Source organism: Chiloscyllium punctatum, chromosome 31 (genome assembly GCF_047496795.1).
Source record: "Chiloscyllium punctatum isolate Juve2018m chromosome 31, sChiPun1.3, whole genome shotgun sequence".
Classification (NCBI taxonomy): Eukaryota; Metazoa; Chordata; class Chondrichthyes; order Orectolobiformes; family Hemiscylliidae; genus Chiloscyllium; species Chiloscyllium punctatum.
In genome coordinates, this window is record NC_092769.1 from 64879646 (window position 1) to 64896392 (window position 16747).

Below are 16747 nucleotides of genomic sequence, written 5' to 3' on the forward strand. Positions count from 1 at the left end.
ACTCACCCACACTCTCTCCCAGTCACACCCACCCACCCACACCCTCTCCAACACACTCTCCCATACACACACTCACCCACACCCTATCCAACACTCTATCACAGACACACCCACTCAGACTCACCCACACCCACTGCAACACTCTCTCACATACACGCACTCTCTCCCACACACACACACACTCACCCAGACCCCCTCCAACACACTCACCCACACCCTCTCTGACACTCACTCCCATACACACACACACCCACACCCACACCAACACTCTCTCCCAGTCACACACACCCTCCCACACCCTCTCCAACACTCTCTCCCAGTCGCACACACTCACCCACACCCTCTCCAACACTCTCTCCCAGTCGCACACACTCACCCACACCCTCTCCAACACTCTCCCATACACACACACACACACCCACCCACACCATCTCCAACACTCTCTCCCAGTCGCGCGCGCACACACACACACACTCACCCTCTCCAACACTCTCTCCCATACACATACACACACCCACATGCTATCCAACACTCTCTCACAGACACACCCACTCAGACTCAACCACACCCACTCCAACACTCTCCCATACACACACACTCACCCACACCCTCTCTGACACTCTCTCCCATACACACACACATCCACACCCTCTCCAACACTCTCTCCAATACACACACACTCACCCACACTCTCTCCCAGTCACACGCACCCAATCACACCCTCTCCAACACTCTCTCCCAGTTGCGCACACACACACACACACAACCTCTCCAACACTCTCTCCCACACACACACACTCACCCAGACCCCCTCCAACACACTCACCCACACCCTCTCTGACACTCACTCCCATACACACACACACCCACACCCACACCCTCTTCAACACTCTCTCACAGACACACCCACTCAGATTCACCCACACCCACTCCAACACTCTCTCACATACACACACACTCACACGCACCCTCTCCAACACACTCACACACCCACACCCTCTCCAACACTCTCTTCCAGTCGCGTGCGCGCACACACACATACACACTCACCCACACCCTCTTCAACACTCTCTCACAGACACACCCACTCAGATTCACCCACACCCACTCCAACACTCTCTCACATACACACACACTCACACGCACCCTCTCCAACACACTCACCCACCCACACCCTCTCCAACACTCTCTTCCAGTCGCGCGCGCGCACACACACATACACATTCACCCACACCCTCTCTAACACTCTCTCCCATACACACACACTCACCCACACCCTCTCCAACACTCTCTCCCAGTCACACACACCCACACACACCCTCTCCAACACTCTCTCCCATACACATACACTCACCCACACCCTATCGACTCTCTCACATACACACACACTCACACACACCCTCTCCAACACACTCACCCACACCCTCTCTGACACTCACTCCCATACACACACACACCGACACCCACACCCTCTCTGACACTCTCTCCCATACACACACACTCACACACACCCTGTCCAACACTCTCTCCCAGTCACACACACCCACCCCCTATCCAACACTCTCTCACAGACACACCCTCTCAGACTTAACCACACCCACTTCAACACTCTCTCACATACACACACACTCACCCACACCCTCTCCAACACACTCTCCCATACACACACACGCACACCCACACTCTCTCCCATACCCATACACTCACCCACACCCTCTCCAACACTCTCTCCCATACACACACACACTCACCCACACCCTCTCCAACACTCTCTCCCATACACACACACACTCACCCACACCCTCTCCAACACTCTCTCCCATACACACACACACTCACCCACACTCTCTCCAACACTCTCTCCCATACACACACACACTCACCCACACCCTCTCCAACACTCTCTCCCATACACACACACACTCACCCACACCCTCTCCAACACTCTCTCCCATACACACACACACACTCACCCACACTCTCTCCAACACTCTCTCCCATACACACACACGCACACCCACACTCTCTCCAACACTCTCTCCCATACACACACACACTCACCCACACTCTCTCCAACACTCTCTCCCATACACACACACGCACACCCACACTCTCTCCAACACTCTCTCCCATACACACACACACCCACCCACACCCTCTCCAACACTCTCTCCCAGTCGCACACACCCACCCACACCCTCTCCAACACTCTCTCCCAGTCGCACACACACACACACTCACTCACTCACACCCTCTCCAACACTCTGTCCCAGACACACCCACTCAGACTGAACCACACCGACTCCAACACTCTTTCACATACACACACACTCAACGCACCCTCTCCAACACTCTCTCCCATACACACACACACCCACACCCTCTCCAACACTCTCTCCCACACACACACACTCACCCACACTTTCTCCAAAACTCTCTCCCACACACACTCACCCACACCCTCTCCAACACTCTCTCCCAGTCGCACACACACACACACTCACTCACACCCTCTCCAACACTCTCTCCCAGACACACCCACTCAGACTGAACCACACCGACTCCAACACTCTTTCACATACACACACACTCAACGCACCCTCTCCAACACTCTCTCCCATACACACACTCACCCACACCCTCTCCAACACACTCTCCCAAACACACACACACCCACACCCTCTCCAACACTCTCTTCAATATACACTCACCCACACCGTCTCCAACACTCTCTCCCATACACACACACTCACCCACACCCTCTCCAACATTCTCTCCCATACACACACACACCCACACCCTCTCCAACACTCTCTCCCATACACACACACTCACCCACACACTTTCCAACACTCTCTCCCACACACTCACTCACCCACACACTCTCCAATACTCTCTCCCCTACACACACACCCTCTCCAACTCTCTCTCTCAGTAACACACACAATCACCTACACCCTCTCCAACACTCTCACCCACACACACACGCACTCATCCGCACTCTCTCCTGCACACTCTCCCACACACACACTCACCCACACCCTCTCCAACTCTCACTCCCAGACACACCCACTCAGACTGAACCACACCCACTCCAACACTCTTTCACATACACACACACTCACCCACACCCTCTCCAACACACTCTCCCAAACACACACTCACCCACACCCTCTCCAACACACTCTCCCATACACACACTCACCCACACCCTCTCCAACACTCTCTCCAATATACACTCACCCATACCGTCTCCAACACTCTCTCCCACACACACGCACTCACCCACACCCTCTCCAACACACTCTCCCATACACACACACACCCACATTCTCTCCAACACTCTCTCCCACACACACACTCACCCACACCCTCTCCAACACTCTCTCCCACACACACACACTCTCCCACACCCTCTCCAACACACTCTCCCATACACACACACACCCACATTCTCTCCAACACTCTCTCCAATGCACACTCTCACACCAACCCTGTCCAACACTCTCTTCCACAGATGTACACTCACCCACACTCTCTCCCAGACACACACACACCCTCTCCCATACCCATACACTCACCCACACCAACATTCTCTCCCATATACACACACACTCACACCCTCTCCAACACACTCTCCCAGACACACACTCACCCACACCCTCTCCAACACTCTCTCCAATATACACTCACCCATACCGTCTCCAACACTCTCTCCCAGACACACACACACCCTCTCCCATACCCATACACTCACCCACACCCACTCCAACATTCTCTCCCATACACAGACACTCACACCCTCTCCAACACTCTCTACCATATACACACACACTCACACCCTCTCCAACACTCTCTCCCAGTCGCGCACACACACACACACACACACTCACCCAGACCCCCTCCAACACTCTCTCCCACACACACACACACTCACCCAGACCCCCTCCAACACACTCACCCACACCCACTTCAACACTCTCTCACAGACACACCCACTCAGACTCAACCACACCCACTTCAACACTCTCTCCCGTACACACACAATCACCCACACCTTCTCCAACACTCTCTTCAATATACACTCACCCATACCGTCTCCAACACTCTCTCCCATACCCACACACTCACCCACACCCTCTCCAACACTCTCTCCCATACACACACACTCACCCACACCCTCTCCAACACTCTCTCCCATATACACACACTCACCCACACTTTCTCCAAAACTCTCTCCCACACACACTCACCCACACCCTCTCCAGCACTCTCTCCCATACACACACTCACCCACACCCTCTCCAACACTCTCTCCCACACACTCTCCAATACTCTCTCCCCTACACACACACCCTCTCCAACTCTCTCTCTCAGTAACACACATAATCACCTACACCCTCTCCAACACTCTCACCCACACACACACGCACTCACCCACACTCTCTCCTATACACTCTCCCACACACACACTCACCCACACTCTCTCCTATACACTCTCCCACACACACACTCACCCACACCCTCTCCAACTCTCACTCCCAGACACACCCACTCAGACTGAACCACACCCACTCCAACACTCTTTCACATACACACACACTCAACGCACCCTCTCCAACACACACTCCCAAACACACTCACCCAGACCCCCTCCAACACACTCACCCACACCCTGTCTGACACACACTCCCATACATACACACACACTCAGCCACACCCTCTCCAAAACTCTGTCCCGTACACACACACTCACGCACACCCTCTCCAACACTCCCATACACACACACTCACCCACACTCTCTCCAACACTCTCTCCCATACACACACTCACCCACACCCTCTCCAAAACTCTCTCCCGTACACACACCCTCACGCACACCATCTCCAACACTCTCTCGCACACACACACACACACTTACCCACACCCTCTCCAACACACTCTCCCATACACACACTCACTCACACCCTCTCCAAAACTCTCTCCCGTACACACACACTCACGCACACCCTCTCCAAAACTCTGTCCCGTACACACACACTCACGCACACCCTCTCCAACACTCTCTCCCATACACACACACTCACCCACACCCTATCCAACACTCTCTCCCAGACACACCCACTCAGACTCAACCACACCCACTCCAACACTCTCTCCCAGTTGCACGCACACACACACACACACACTCACCCACGCCTTCTCCAACACTCTCTCCCACACACATACACTCACCCACACCCTCTCCAACACTCTCTCCCATACCCACACACTCACCCACACCCTATCCAACACTCTCCCACACACACATACACTCACCCACACCCTCTCCAACACTCTCTCCCATACACACACACTCACCCACACCCTCTCCAACACTCTCTCCCACACACATACACTCACCCACACCCTCTCCAACACTCTCTCCCATACCCACACACTCACCCACATCCTCTCCAACACTCTCTCCCATACACACACACTCACCCACACCCTATCCAACACTCTCCCACACACACATACACTCACGCACACCCTCTCCAAAACTCTGTCCCGTACACACACACTCACGCACACCCTCTCCAACACTCTCTCCCATACACACACACTCACCCACACCCTATCCAACACTCTCTCCCAGACACACCCACTCAGACTCAACCACACCCACTCCAACACTCTCTCCCAGTTGCACGCACACACACACACACACACACTCACCCACGCCTTCTCCAACACTCTCTCCCACACACATACACTCACCCACACCCTCTCCAACACTCTCTCCCATACCCACACACTCACCCACATCCTCTCCAACACTCTCTCCCATACACACACACTCACCCACACCCTATCCAACACTCTCCCACACACACATACACTCACCCACACCCTCTCCAACACTCTCTCCCATACACACACACTCACCCACACCCTCTCCAACACTCTCTCCCACACACATACACTCACCCACACCCTCTCCAACACTCTCTCCCATACCCACACACTCACCCACATCCTCTCCAACACTCTCTCCCATACACACACACTCACCCACACCCTATCCAACACTCTCCCACACACACATACACTCACCCACACCCTCTCCAACACACTCACCCACCCACACCCTCTCCAACACTCTCTCCCAGTCGCGCGCACACACACACTCACCCACACCCTCTCCAACACTCGCTCCCATACACACACACTCACCCACACCCTCTCCAACACTCTCTCCCAGTCACACCCACCCACCCCCACCCTCTCCAACACTCTCTCCCATTCGCGCACACACACACACACCCTCTCCAACACTCTCTCCCATACACATACACTCAACACTCACCCACACCCTATCCAACACTCTCTCACAGACACACCCACTCACACGCACCCTCTCCAACACACTCACCCACACACACACTCACCCACACCCACACCCTCTCCAACACTCTCTCCCGTGCACACACTCACCCACAGCCTCTCCAAAACTCTCTCCCATACACACACTCACCCACACCCTCTCCAACACTCTCTCCAATATACACTCACCCATACCGTCTCCAACACTCTCTCCCAGACACACACACACTCACCCATACCGTCTCCAACACTCTCTCCCATACACACGCACTCACCCACACCCTCTCCAACACTCTCTCCCACACACACACACTCACCCACACCCTCTCCAACACTCTCTCCCATACACACACACTCACCCACACCCTCTCCAACACTCTCTCCCACACACACACTCACCCACACCCTCTCCAACACTCTCTCCAATACACACACACTCACCCACACCCTCTCCAACACTCTCTCCCATACACACACATCCACATCCACACCCTCTCCAACACTCTCTCCCACACACACACACTCTCCCACACCCTCTCCAACACACTCTCCCATACACACATACCAACATTCTCTCCAACACTCTCTCCAAAGCACACTCTCACACCAACCCTCTCCAACACTCTCTTCCACAGACATACACTCACCCACACTCTCTCCAACACTCTCTCCCAGACACACACACACCCTCTCCCATACCCATACACTCACCCACACCCACTCCAACATTCTCTCCCATACACAGACACACTCACCCACACCCTCTCCAACACTCTCTCCCAGTCGCACACACACACACACTCACTCACCCACACCCTCTCCAACACTCTCCCACACACACACTCACTCACACCCTCTCTCCCATACACACACACTCACCCACACCCTCTCCAACACTCTCTCCCAGACACACCCACTCAGACTGAATCACACCCATTCCAACACTTTTTCACATACACACACACTCACACGCACCCTCTCCAACACACTCACCCACACACACCCTCTCCAACACTCTCTCACAGACAGACCCGCTCAGACTCAACCACACCCACTTCAACACTCTCTCACATACACACACACTCACTCACACTTTCTCCAAAACTCTCTCCCACACATGCTCACCCACACCCTCTCCAGAACTCTCTCCCACACACACACTCACCCACACCCTCTCCAACACTCTCTCCCATACACACACACGCACAACCACACCCTCTCCAACACTCACTCCCATACACACACACACCCACACCCGCCCCCTCTCCAACACTCTCTCCCATATGCACACTCACCCACACTTTCTCCAAAACTCTCTCCCACACACACTCACCCACACCCTCTCCAACACTCTCTCCCATACACACACTCACCCACACCCTCTCCAACATTCTCTTCCACACACACTCACCCACACCCTCTCCAACACTCTCTCCCATACACACCCTTTTACCCACACCCCCTCCAACATTCTCTCCCACACACACTCATCCACACACACACACTCACCCACACCCTCTCCAACACTCTCTCCCACATACTCACTCACCCACACACTTTCCAACACTCTCTCCCACACACTCACTCACCCACACACTCTCCAATACTCTCTCCACTACACACACACCCTCTCCAACTCTCTCTCCCAGTAACACACACAATCACCTACACCCTCTCCAACACTCTCACCCACACACACACGCACTCACCCACACTCTCTCCTGCACACTCTCCCACACACACACTCACCCACACCCTCTCCCCAACACTCTCTCCCACACACACGCACACCCACACACTCACCAACACTCTCTCCCACACACACACACACTCACCCACACCCTCTCCAACACTCTCTCCCACACACACACACGCTCACCCACACCCTCTCCAATACTCTTTCCCATACACACACTCACTCACACCCTCTCCAACACACTCTCCCACACACACACACACTCACCCACACCCTCTCCAATACTCTCTCCCATACACACACTCACTCACACCCTCTCCAACACTCTCTCCCACACACACACTCACCCACACCCTCTCCAACACTCTCTCCCACACACACGCACACCCACACACTCACCAACACTCTCTCCCATACACACACACACACTCACCCACACCTTCTCAAATACTCTCTCCAATACATACACACACACACTCTCCAACACTCTCCCATACACACACACAGACACACACCCTCTCCAACACTCTCTCCCACACACACACACACCCCACACCCTCTCCAACACTCTCTCCCACACACACTCACCCACACCCTCTCCAACACTCTCTCCCACACACACACACACTCACCCACACCCTCTCCAACACTCTCTCCCACACACACACACACTCACCCACACCCTCTCCAATACTCTCTCCCATACACACACTCACCCACACCCTCTCCAACACTCTCTCCCACACACACACTCACCACACCCTCTCCAACACTCTCTCCCACACACACACTCACCCACACCCTCTCCAACACTCTCTCCCACACACACACTCACCACACCCTCTCCAACACTCTCTCCCACACACACACACACTCACCCACACCCTCTCCAACACTCTCTCCCACACACACACTCACCACACCCTCTCCAACACTCTCTCCCACACACACACACACTCACCCACACCCTCTCCAACACTCTCTCCCACACACACACTCACCACACCCTCTCCAACACTCTCTCCCACACACACACGCTCACCCACACCCTCTCCAACACTCTCTCCCACACACACACACACTCACTCACACCCTCTCCAACACTCTCTCCCATACACGCACTCACCCACACCCTCTCCAACACTCTCTCCCATATACACACACTCACTCACACCCTCTCCAACACTCTCTCCCACACACACACACACTCACCCACACCCTCTCCAGCACTCTCTCCCATATACACACACTCACCCACACCCTCTCCAACACTCTCTCCCACACACACACACACTCACCCACACCCTCTCCAACACTCTCTCCCACACACACACACACTCACCCACACCCTCTCCAACACTCTCTCCCACACACACACGCTCACCCACACCCTATCCAATACTCTCTCCCATACACACACTCACTCACACCCTCTCCAACACTCTCTCCCACACACACACTCACCCACACCCTCTCCAACACTCTCTCCCACACACACGCACACCCACACACTCACCAACACTCTCTCCCATAAACACACACACACTCACCCACACCTTCTCCAATACTCTCTCCAATACATACACACACACACTCTCCAACACTCTCCCATATACACACACAGACACACACCCTCTCCAACACTCTCTCCCACACACACACACACCCCACACCCTCTCCAACACTCTCTCCCACACACACACACACTCACTCACACCCTCTCCAACACTCTCTCCCATACACACACTCACTCACACCCTCTCCAACACTCTCTCCCATACACGCACTCACCCACACCCTCTCCAACACTCTCTCCCAGACACACACACTCACCCACACCCTCTCCAACACTCTCTCCCATATACACACACTCACCCACACCCTCTCCAACACTCTCTCCCACACACACACACACTCACTCACACCTTCTCCAACACTCTCTCCCACACACACACACACTCACTCACACCCTCTCCAACACTCTCTCCCATACACACACTCACCCACACCCTCTCCAACACTCTCTCCCACACACACACACACTCACCCACACCCTCTCCAGCACTCTCTCCCATATACACACACTCACCCACACCCTCTCCAACACTCTCTCCCATACACACACACTCACCCACACCCTCTCCAGCACTCTCTCCCATATACACACACACACCCCACACCCTCTTCAACACTCTCTCCCATACACACACACTCACCCACACCCTCTCCAACACTCTCTCCCATACACACACTCACCCACACCCTCTTCAACACTCTCTCCCATACACACACACTCACCCACACCCTCTCCAACACTCTCTCCCATACACACACACTCACCCACACCCTCTCCAACACTCTCTCCCATACACACACTCACCCACACCCTCTCCAACCCTCTCTCCCACACACACACACTCACCCACACCCTCTCCAACACTCTCTCCCATACAGACACACTCACCCACACCCTCTCCAACACTCTCTCCCATACACACACTCACCCACACCCTCTCCAACACTCTTTCCCACACACACACACTCACCCACACCCTCTCCAACACTCTCTCCCACACACACACACTCACCCACACCCTCTCCAACACTCTCTCCCATACACACACTCACCCACACCCTCTCCAACACTCTTTCCCATACAGACACACTCACCCACACCCTCTCCAACACTCTCTCCCATACACACACACTCACCCACACCCACACCCACAATCTTCCTCTCTCCTGGACCAACCTCCAATCTCTCACCGACACCCACCCTTCGTTCCCCCAACCACACCCACTCTCTCACCCACGCCCAGTCTCTTACCTCCTCCCTCACCCTCAACCATCTCCCATGCTGCGAATCACCCAATCTCTCACCCCCTCCCTGACCCTCATGCCCACCTTCACCCAATTGCCTGCCCACATGTTGCCCCTCACCTCCCCCCCCCAAACTCACCCAATCCCTCACTCACACTCTCCGCCACGGTCACTACTGTCTCCGACGCCCTCCCCCATTGCCCCAAATATTCTCCCCCCTTCCCTCACCCCCTCTTTTACCCTCACCCTCATGCTCACTCTCCCACCCTCAATCACACACTCATCCACGACCAGGTTGCTATCCCCACCAACACCCACACAGGGTCACACCTTCCCCTTCCCCACCACCTCACCCTCACCCAGTGTTTCAACCTTTCCCTGCCCCCTCTGCTGTCTTTCAGATTTTTTTCCTTTCTCCCATATTTTAGGGGCTCCAGTTCCCGTTGAGTGCCCACCTCCCCCCCACCCCATGTCCCCCGTTTCCCAGACTACCCTGGGATTCACCTTTCCCGCTCTCCCTCACCCAGGGATTACTAAGCTCCCTGCTGTTTACCTGACAGGGTACCGACGGCTCACCCCCTAATACAGGACGTAACCCGTCATCCCTCCACTGCCAGACGAAGCTGGTCTCTCCCCCGTCACCTGCTCCCGTGCGGAACACCATCTTCAGTGGCACAGCGGGCACCCGCTCGCCAATTCCTCAGAGCCCCGGCCACACCCGGTGCGTACTCCCAATTCCGGAGCTCACCCAGTGGGAATCGGATCAGGAGCCGACTGGAGTCTCCCGCAGGAATCGCCCCCTCGGTGTTCCGGCCAGGAGGTGGTCACCAGACTCTGGACTCGGACGGGCACTGCCTGCATTGGGAGGCACAGGTTACAGTGAGGGGTCCCCCTCTCACCGGCAACTCAGCACCCCCCCCACCCCCCCCACCCCCCCCACCCCCCACCCAAACACACTGTCACCTACACAGCCTCCCGCAGACCCTGGTTCACACTCAGACCCACCCTCACCCTCGGACCCTCCCTCACCCTCGGACCCTCATTCACCCTCGGACGGTCCCTCACCCTCGGACCGTCCCTCACCTTCGGACCCACCCTCACTCGCAGACCCACCCTCACCCTCGGACCCACCCTCACCCTCGGACCCTCCCTCACCCTCGGACCCTCCCTCACCCTCGGACCCTCCCTCACCTTCGGACCCACCCTCACTCGCAGACCCTCCCTCACCCTCGGACCCTCCCTCACCCTCAGACCCTCCCTCACCCTCGGACCCTCCCTCACCCTCGGACCGTCCCTCACCCTCGGACCCACCCTCACCCTCGGACCCTCCCTCACCCTCAGACCCTCCCTCACACTCGGACCCTCCCTCACCCTCGGACCCTCCCTCACCCTCAGACCGTCCCTCACCCTCGGACCCTCCCTCACACTCGGACCCTCCCTCACCCTCGGACCCTCCCTCACACTCGGACCCTCCCTCACCCTCGGACCCTCCCTCACACTCGGACCTTCCCTCACCCTCGGACCCTCCCTCACCCTCGGACCCTCCCTCACCCTCAGACCGTCCCTCACCCTCGGACCCTCCCTCACCCTCGGTCCCTCCCTCACCCTCAGACCGTCCCTCACCCTCGGACCCACCCTCACCCTCGGACCCTCCCTCACCCTCGGACCCTCCTTCACCCTCGGACCCTCCCTCACCCTCGGACCCTCCCTCACCCCTTGGTCCCTCCCTCACCCTCGGACCCTCCCTCACCCTCGGACCGTCCCTCACCCTTGGACCCACCCTCACTCGCAGACCCTCCCTCACCCTCGGACCCTCCCTCACCCTCGGACCCACCCTCACCCTCAGACCCTCCCTCACACTCGGACCCTCCCTCACCCTCGGACCCTCCCTCACCCTCAGACCCTCCCTCACACTCGGACCTTCCCTCACCCTCGGACCGTCCCTCACCCTCAGACCCTCCCTCACCCTCGGACACACCCTCACCAGCAGACGCTCCCTCACCCACAGACCCTCCCTCACCCCTTGGTCCCTCCCTCACCCTTGGACACAACCTCACCCTCGGACCCTCCCTCACCCTCAGACACAACCTCACCCTCGGACCCAAACTCACCCGCAGACCCTGCCTCACCCTCGGACCCACCCTCACCCTCGGACCCTCCCTCACCCTCGGACCCACCCTCACCCTCGGACCCACCCTCACCTTCGGACCCACCCTCACCCTCAGACCCTCCCTCACCCTCGGACCCACCTTCACCCTAGGACCCACCCTCACCCTCGGACCCACCCTCACCCTCGGACCCTCCCTCACCCTCGGACCCTCCCTCACCGTCGGACCCTCCCTCACCCTCAGACCCTCCCTCACCCTCGGAACCTCCTTCACCCTCGGACACACACTTACCCTCGGACCATCCCTCAGCCTGGGCTCCTCTCTCACCCGCAGACACTCCCTCACCCTCACACCCTCACCCTCACCCTCACCCTCACCCTCTCACACCCTCTCCCTCTCACACCCTCTCCCTCTCACACCCTCACCCTCTCACACCCTCACCCTCACCCTCACCCTCACCCTCTCCCTCTCACACCCTCACCCTCTCACACCCTCACCCTCTCACACCCTCACCCTCACCCTCACCCTCACCCTCTCCCTCTCACACCCTCACCCTCTCACACCCTCACCCTCACCCTCACCCTCACCCCTCACCCTCACCCTCACCCTCTCACACCTTCGCCCACAGACCCACCCTCACCCTCGGACCCTGCCTCAATCTCGGACCCACCCTCACCCCTTGGTCCCTCCCTCACCCGCAGACACTCCCTCACACTCGGACCCACCCTCACCTGCAGACACTCCCTCACCCGCAGAACCTCCCTCACCCTCGGACACATGCTCACCCTTGGACCCACCCTCACCCTCGGACCCTCCCTCACCCTCGGACCCTCATTCACCCTCGGACCCACCCTCACCCTCGGACACTCCCTCACCCTCGGACCCTCATTCACCCGCAGACCCTCCCTCACCCTCGGACGGTCCCTCACCCTCGGACCGTCCCTCAATCTCAGACCCTCCCTCACCCTCGGACCCTCATTCACCCGCAGATCCTCCCTCACCCCTTGGTCCCTCCCTCACCCTCGGACACAACCTCACCCTCGGACCCAACCTCACCCTCGGACCCTCCCTTGCCCGCAGACCCTCCTTCACCCTCGGACCCTCCTTCACCCTCGGACCCTCCCTCACCCTCGGACCCACCCTCACCCTCGGACCCTCCTTCACCCTCGGACCCTCCTTCACCCTCGGACCCTCCCTCACCAGGAGACGCTCCCTCATCCTCGGACCCACCCTCACCCTCGGACCCTCCCTCACCCTCGGACCCACCCTCACCCTCGGACCCTCCTTCACCCTCGGACCCTCCCTCACCGTCGGACCCTCCCTCACCCCTTGGTCCCTCCCTCACCCTCGGACCCTCCCTCACCCTCGGACCCTCCCTCACCCCTTGGTCCCTCCCTCACCCTCGGACCCTCCCTCACCCTCGGACCCTCCTTCACCCTCGGACCCTCCCTCACCCTCGGACCCACCTTCACCCTCGGACCCTCCCTCACCCTCAGACCCACCTTCACCCTCGGACCCTCCCTCACCCTCGGACCCACCTTCACCCTCGGACCCTCCCTCACCCTCGGACCCTCCCTCACCCCTTGGTCCCTCCCTCACCCTCGGACCCTCCCTCACCCTCGGACCCTCCTTCACCCTCGGACCCTCCCTCACCCTCGGACCCACCTTCACCCTCGGACCCTCCCTCACCCTCAGACCCACCTTCACCCTCGGACCCTCCCTCACCCTCGGACCCACCTTCACCCTCGGACCCTCCCTCACCCTCGGACCCTCCCTCACCCTCGTACACACCCGCACCTTCGGACCCACCCTCACCCACAGACTCTCCCTCACCCACAGACCCTCCTTCACCCTCGGAACCTCCCTCACCCTCGGACCCTCCCTCACCGTCGGACCCTCCCTCACCCTCAGACCCTCCTTCACCCTCGGAACCTCCCTCACCCTCGGACACACACTTACCCTCGGACCCTCCCTCAGCCTGGGCTCCTCTCACACCCTCACTCTCTCACACCCTCACCCTCTCACACCCTCACCCTCTCACACCCTCACCCTCTCACACCCTCTCCCTCTCACACCCTCACCCTCTCACACCCTCACCCTCTCACACCCTCACCCTCACCCTCACCCTCTCACACCCTCACGCTCTTGCACCCTCACCTTTGGACCTACCCTCACCCTCGGACCCACCCTCGCCCGCAGATCCTCCCTCACCCTCGGACCCTCCCTCACCCTCGGACCCACCCTCACCCTCGGACCCTCCTTCACCCTCGGACCCTCCCTCACCGTCGGACCCTCCCTCACCCCTTGGTCCCTCCCTCACCCTCGGACCCTCCCTCACCCTCGGACCCTCCCTCACCCTCGGACCCTCCCTCACCCCTTGGTCCCTCCCTCACCCTCGGACCCTCCCTCACCCTCGGACCCTCCTTCACCCTCGGACCCTCCCTCACCCTCGGACCCACCTTCACCCTCGGACCCTCCCTCACCCTCAGACCCACCTTCACCCTCGGACCCTCCCTCACCCTCGGACCCACCCTCACCCTCGGACCCTCCCTCACCCTCTCACATCCTCACCTTCTCACATCCTCACCCTCTCACACCCTCACCCTCGGACCCACCCTCGCCCGCATTCCCTCCCTCACCCTCGGACCCTCCCTCACCCTCTCACACCCTCACCCTCGGACCCACCCTCACCCTCGGACCCACCCTCACCCTCAGACCCTCCCTCACCCTCTCACACCCTCACCCTCTCACACCCTCACCCTCTCACACCCTCACCCTCGGACCCACCCTCGCCCGCATTCCCTCCCTCACCCTCGGACCCTCCCTCACCCTCTCACACCCTCACCCTCTCACACCCTCACCCTCTCACACCCTCACCCTCTCACACCCTCACCCTCGGACCCACCCTCGCCCGCATTCCCTCCCTCACCCTCGGACCCTCCCTCACCCTCTCACACCCTCACCCTCGGACACACCCTCACCCTCGGACCCTCCCTCACCCTCTCACACCCTCACCCTCTCACACCCTCACCCTCGGACACACCCTCACCCGCAAACCCTCCCTAACACTCGGACCCACCCTCACCTGCAGACACTCCCTCACCCGCAGAACCTCCCTCACCCTCGGACACTCCCTCACCCTCGGACCCACCCTCACCCTCGGACCCACCCTCACCCTCGGACCCTCCCTCACCCTCGGACCCACCCTCACCCTCGGACCCACCCTCACCCTCGGACTGTCCCTCACCCTCGGACCGTCCCTCAATCTTGGACCCACCCTCACCCTCGGACCCACCCTCACCCTCGCACCCTCCCTCACCCTCGGACCCTCCCTCACCCTCGGACTGTCCCTCACCCTCGGACCGTCCCTCAATCTCGGACCCACCCTCACCCTCGGACCCACCCTCACCCTCGCACCCTCCCTCACCCTCGGACCCTCCCTCACCCTCGGACCCACCCTCACCCTCGGACCCTCCCTCACCCTCGGACCCTCCCTCACCCTCGGACCCACCCTCACCCTCGGACCCTCCCTCACCTTCGTACCCACCCTCACCATCGGACACACACTCTCCCTCGGACCTTCCCTCAGCCTGGGCCCCTCCCTTGCCCACAGACCCACCCTCACCCTCGGACCCTCCCTCATGCTCGAACCCACCCTCACCCTCGGACCCACCCTCACCCTCGGACCCACCCTCACCCTCGGACCCACCCTCACCCTCGGACCCTCCCTCACCCGCAGACCCTCCCTCACCC

The 16747-nt window shown here is 58.9% G+C and overlaps 1 protein-coding gene across 1 annotated transcript in view; it reads left to right on the forward strand.

Annotated features, from left to right (window-relative positions):
- Nucleotides 1–16747, forward strand: part of LOC140457173 (uncharacterized) — a 168927-nt gene that overhangs the window by 122177 nt on the left and 30003 nt on the right. The window contains exon 2 of the mRNA XM_072551235.1: nucleotides 11447–11607. Coding sequence (XP_072407336.1) covers nucleotides 11447–11607 — 161 coding nt within the window. The remainder of the gene's footprint in view (nucleotides 1–11446; nucleotides 11608–16747) is intronic.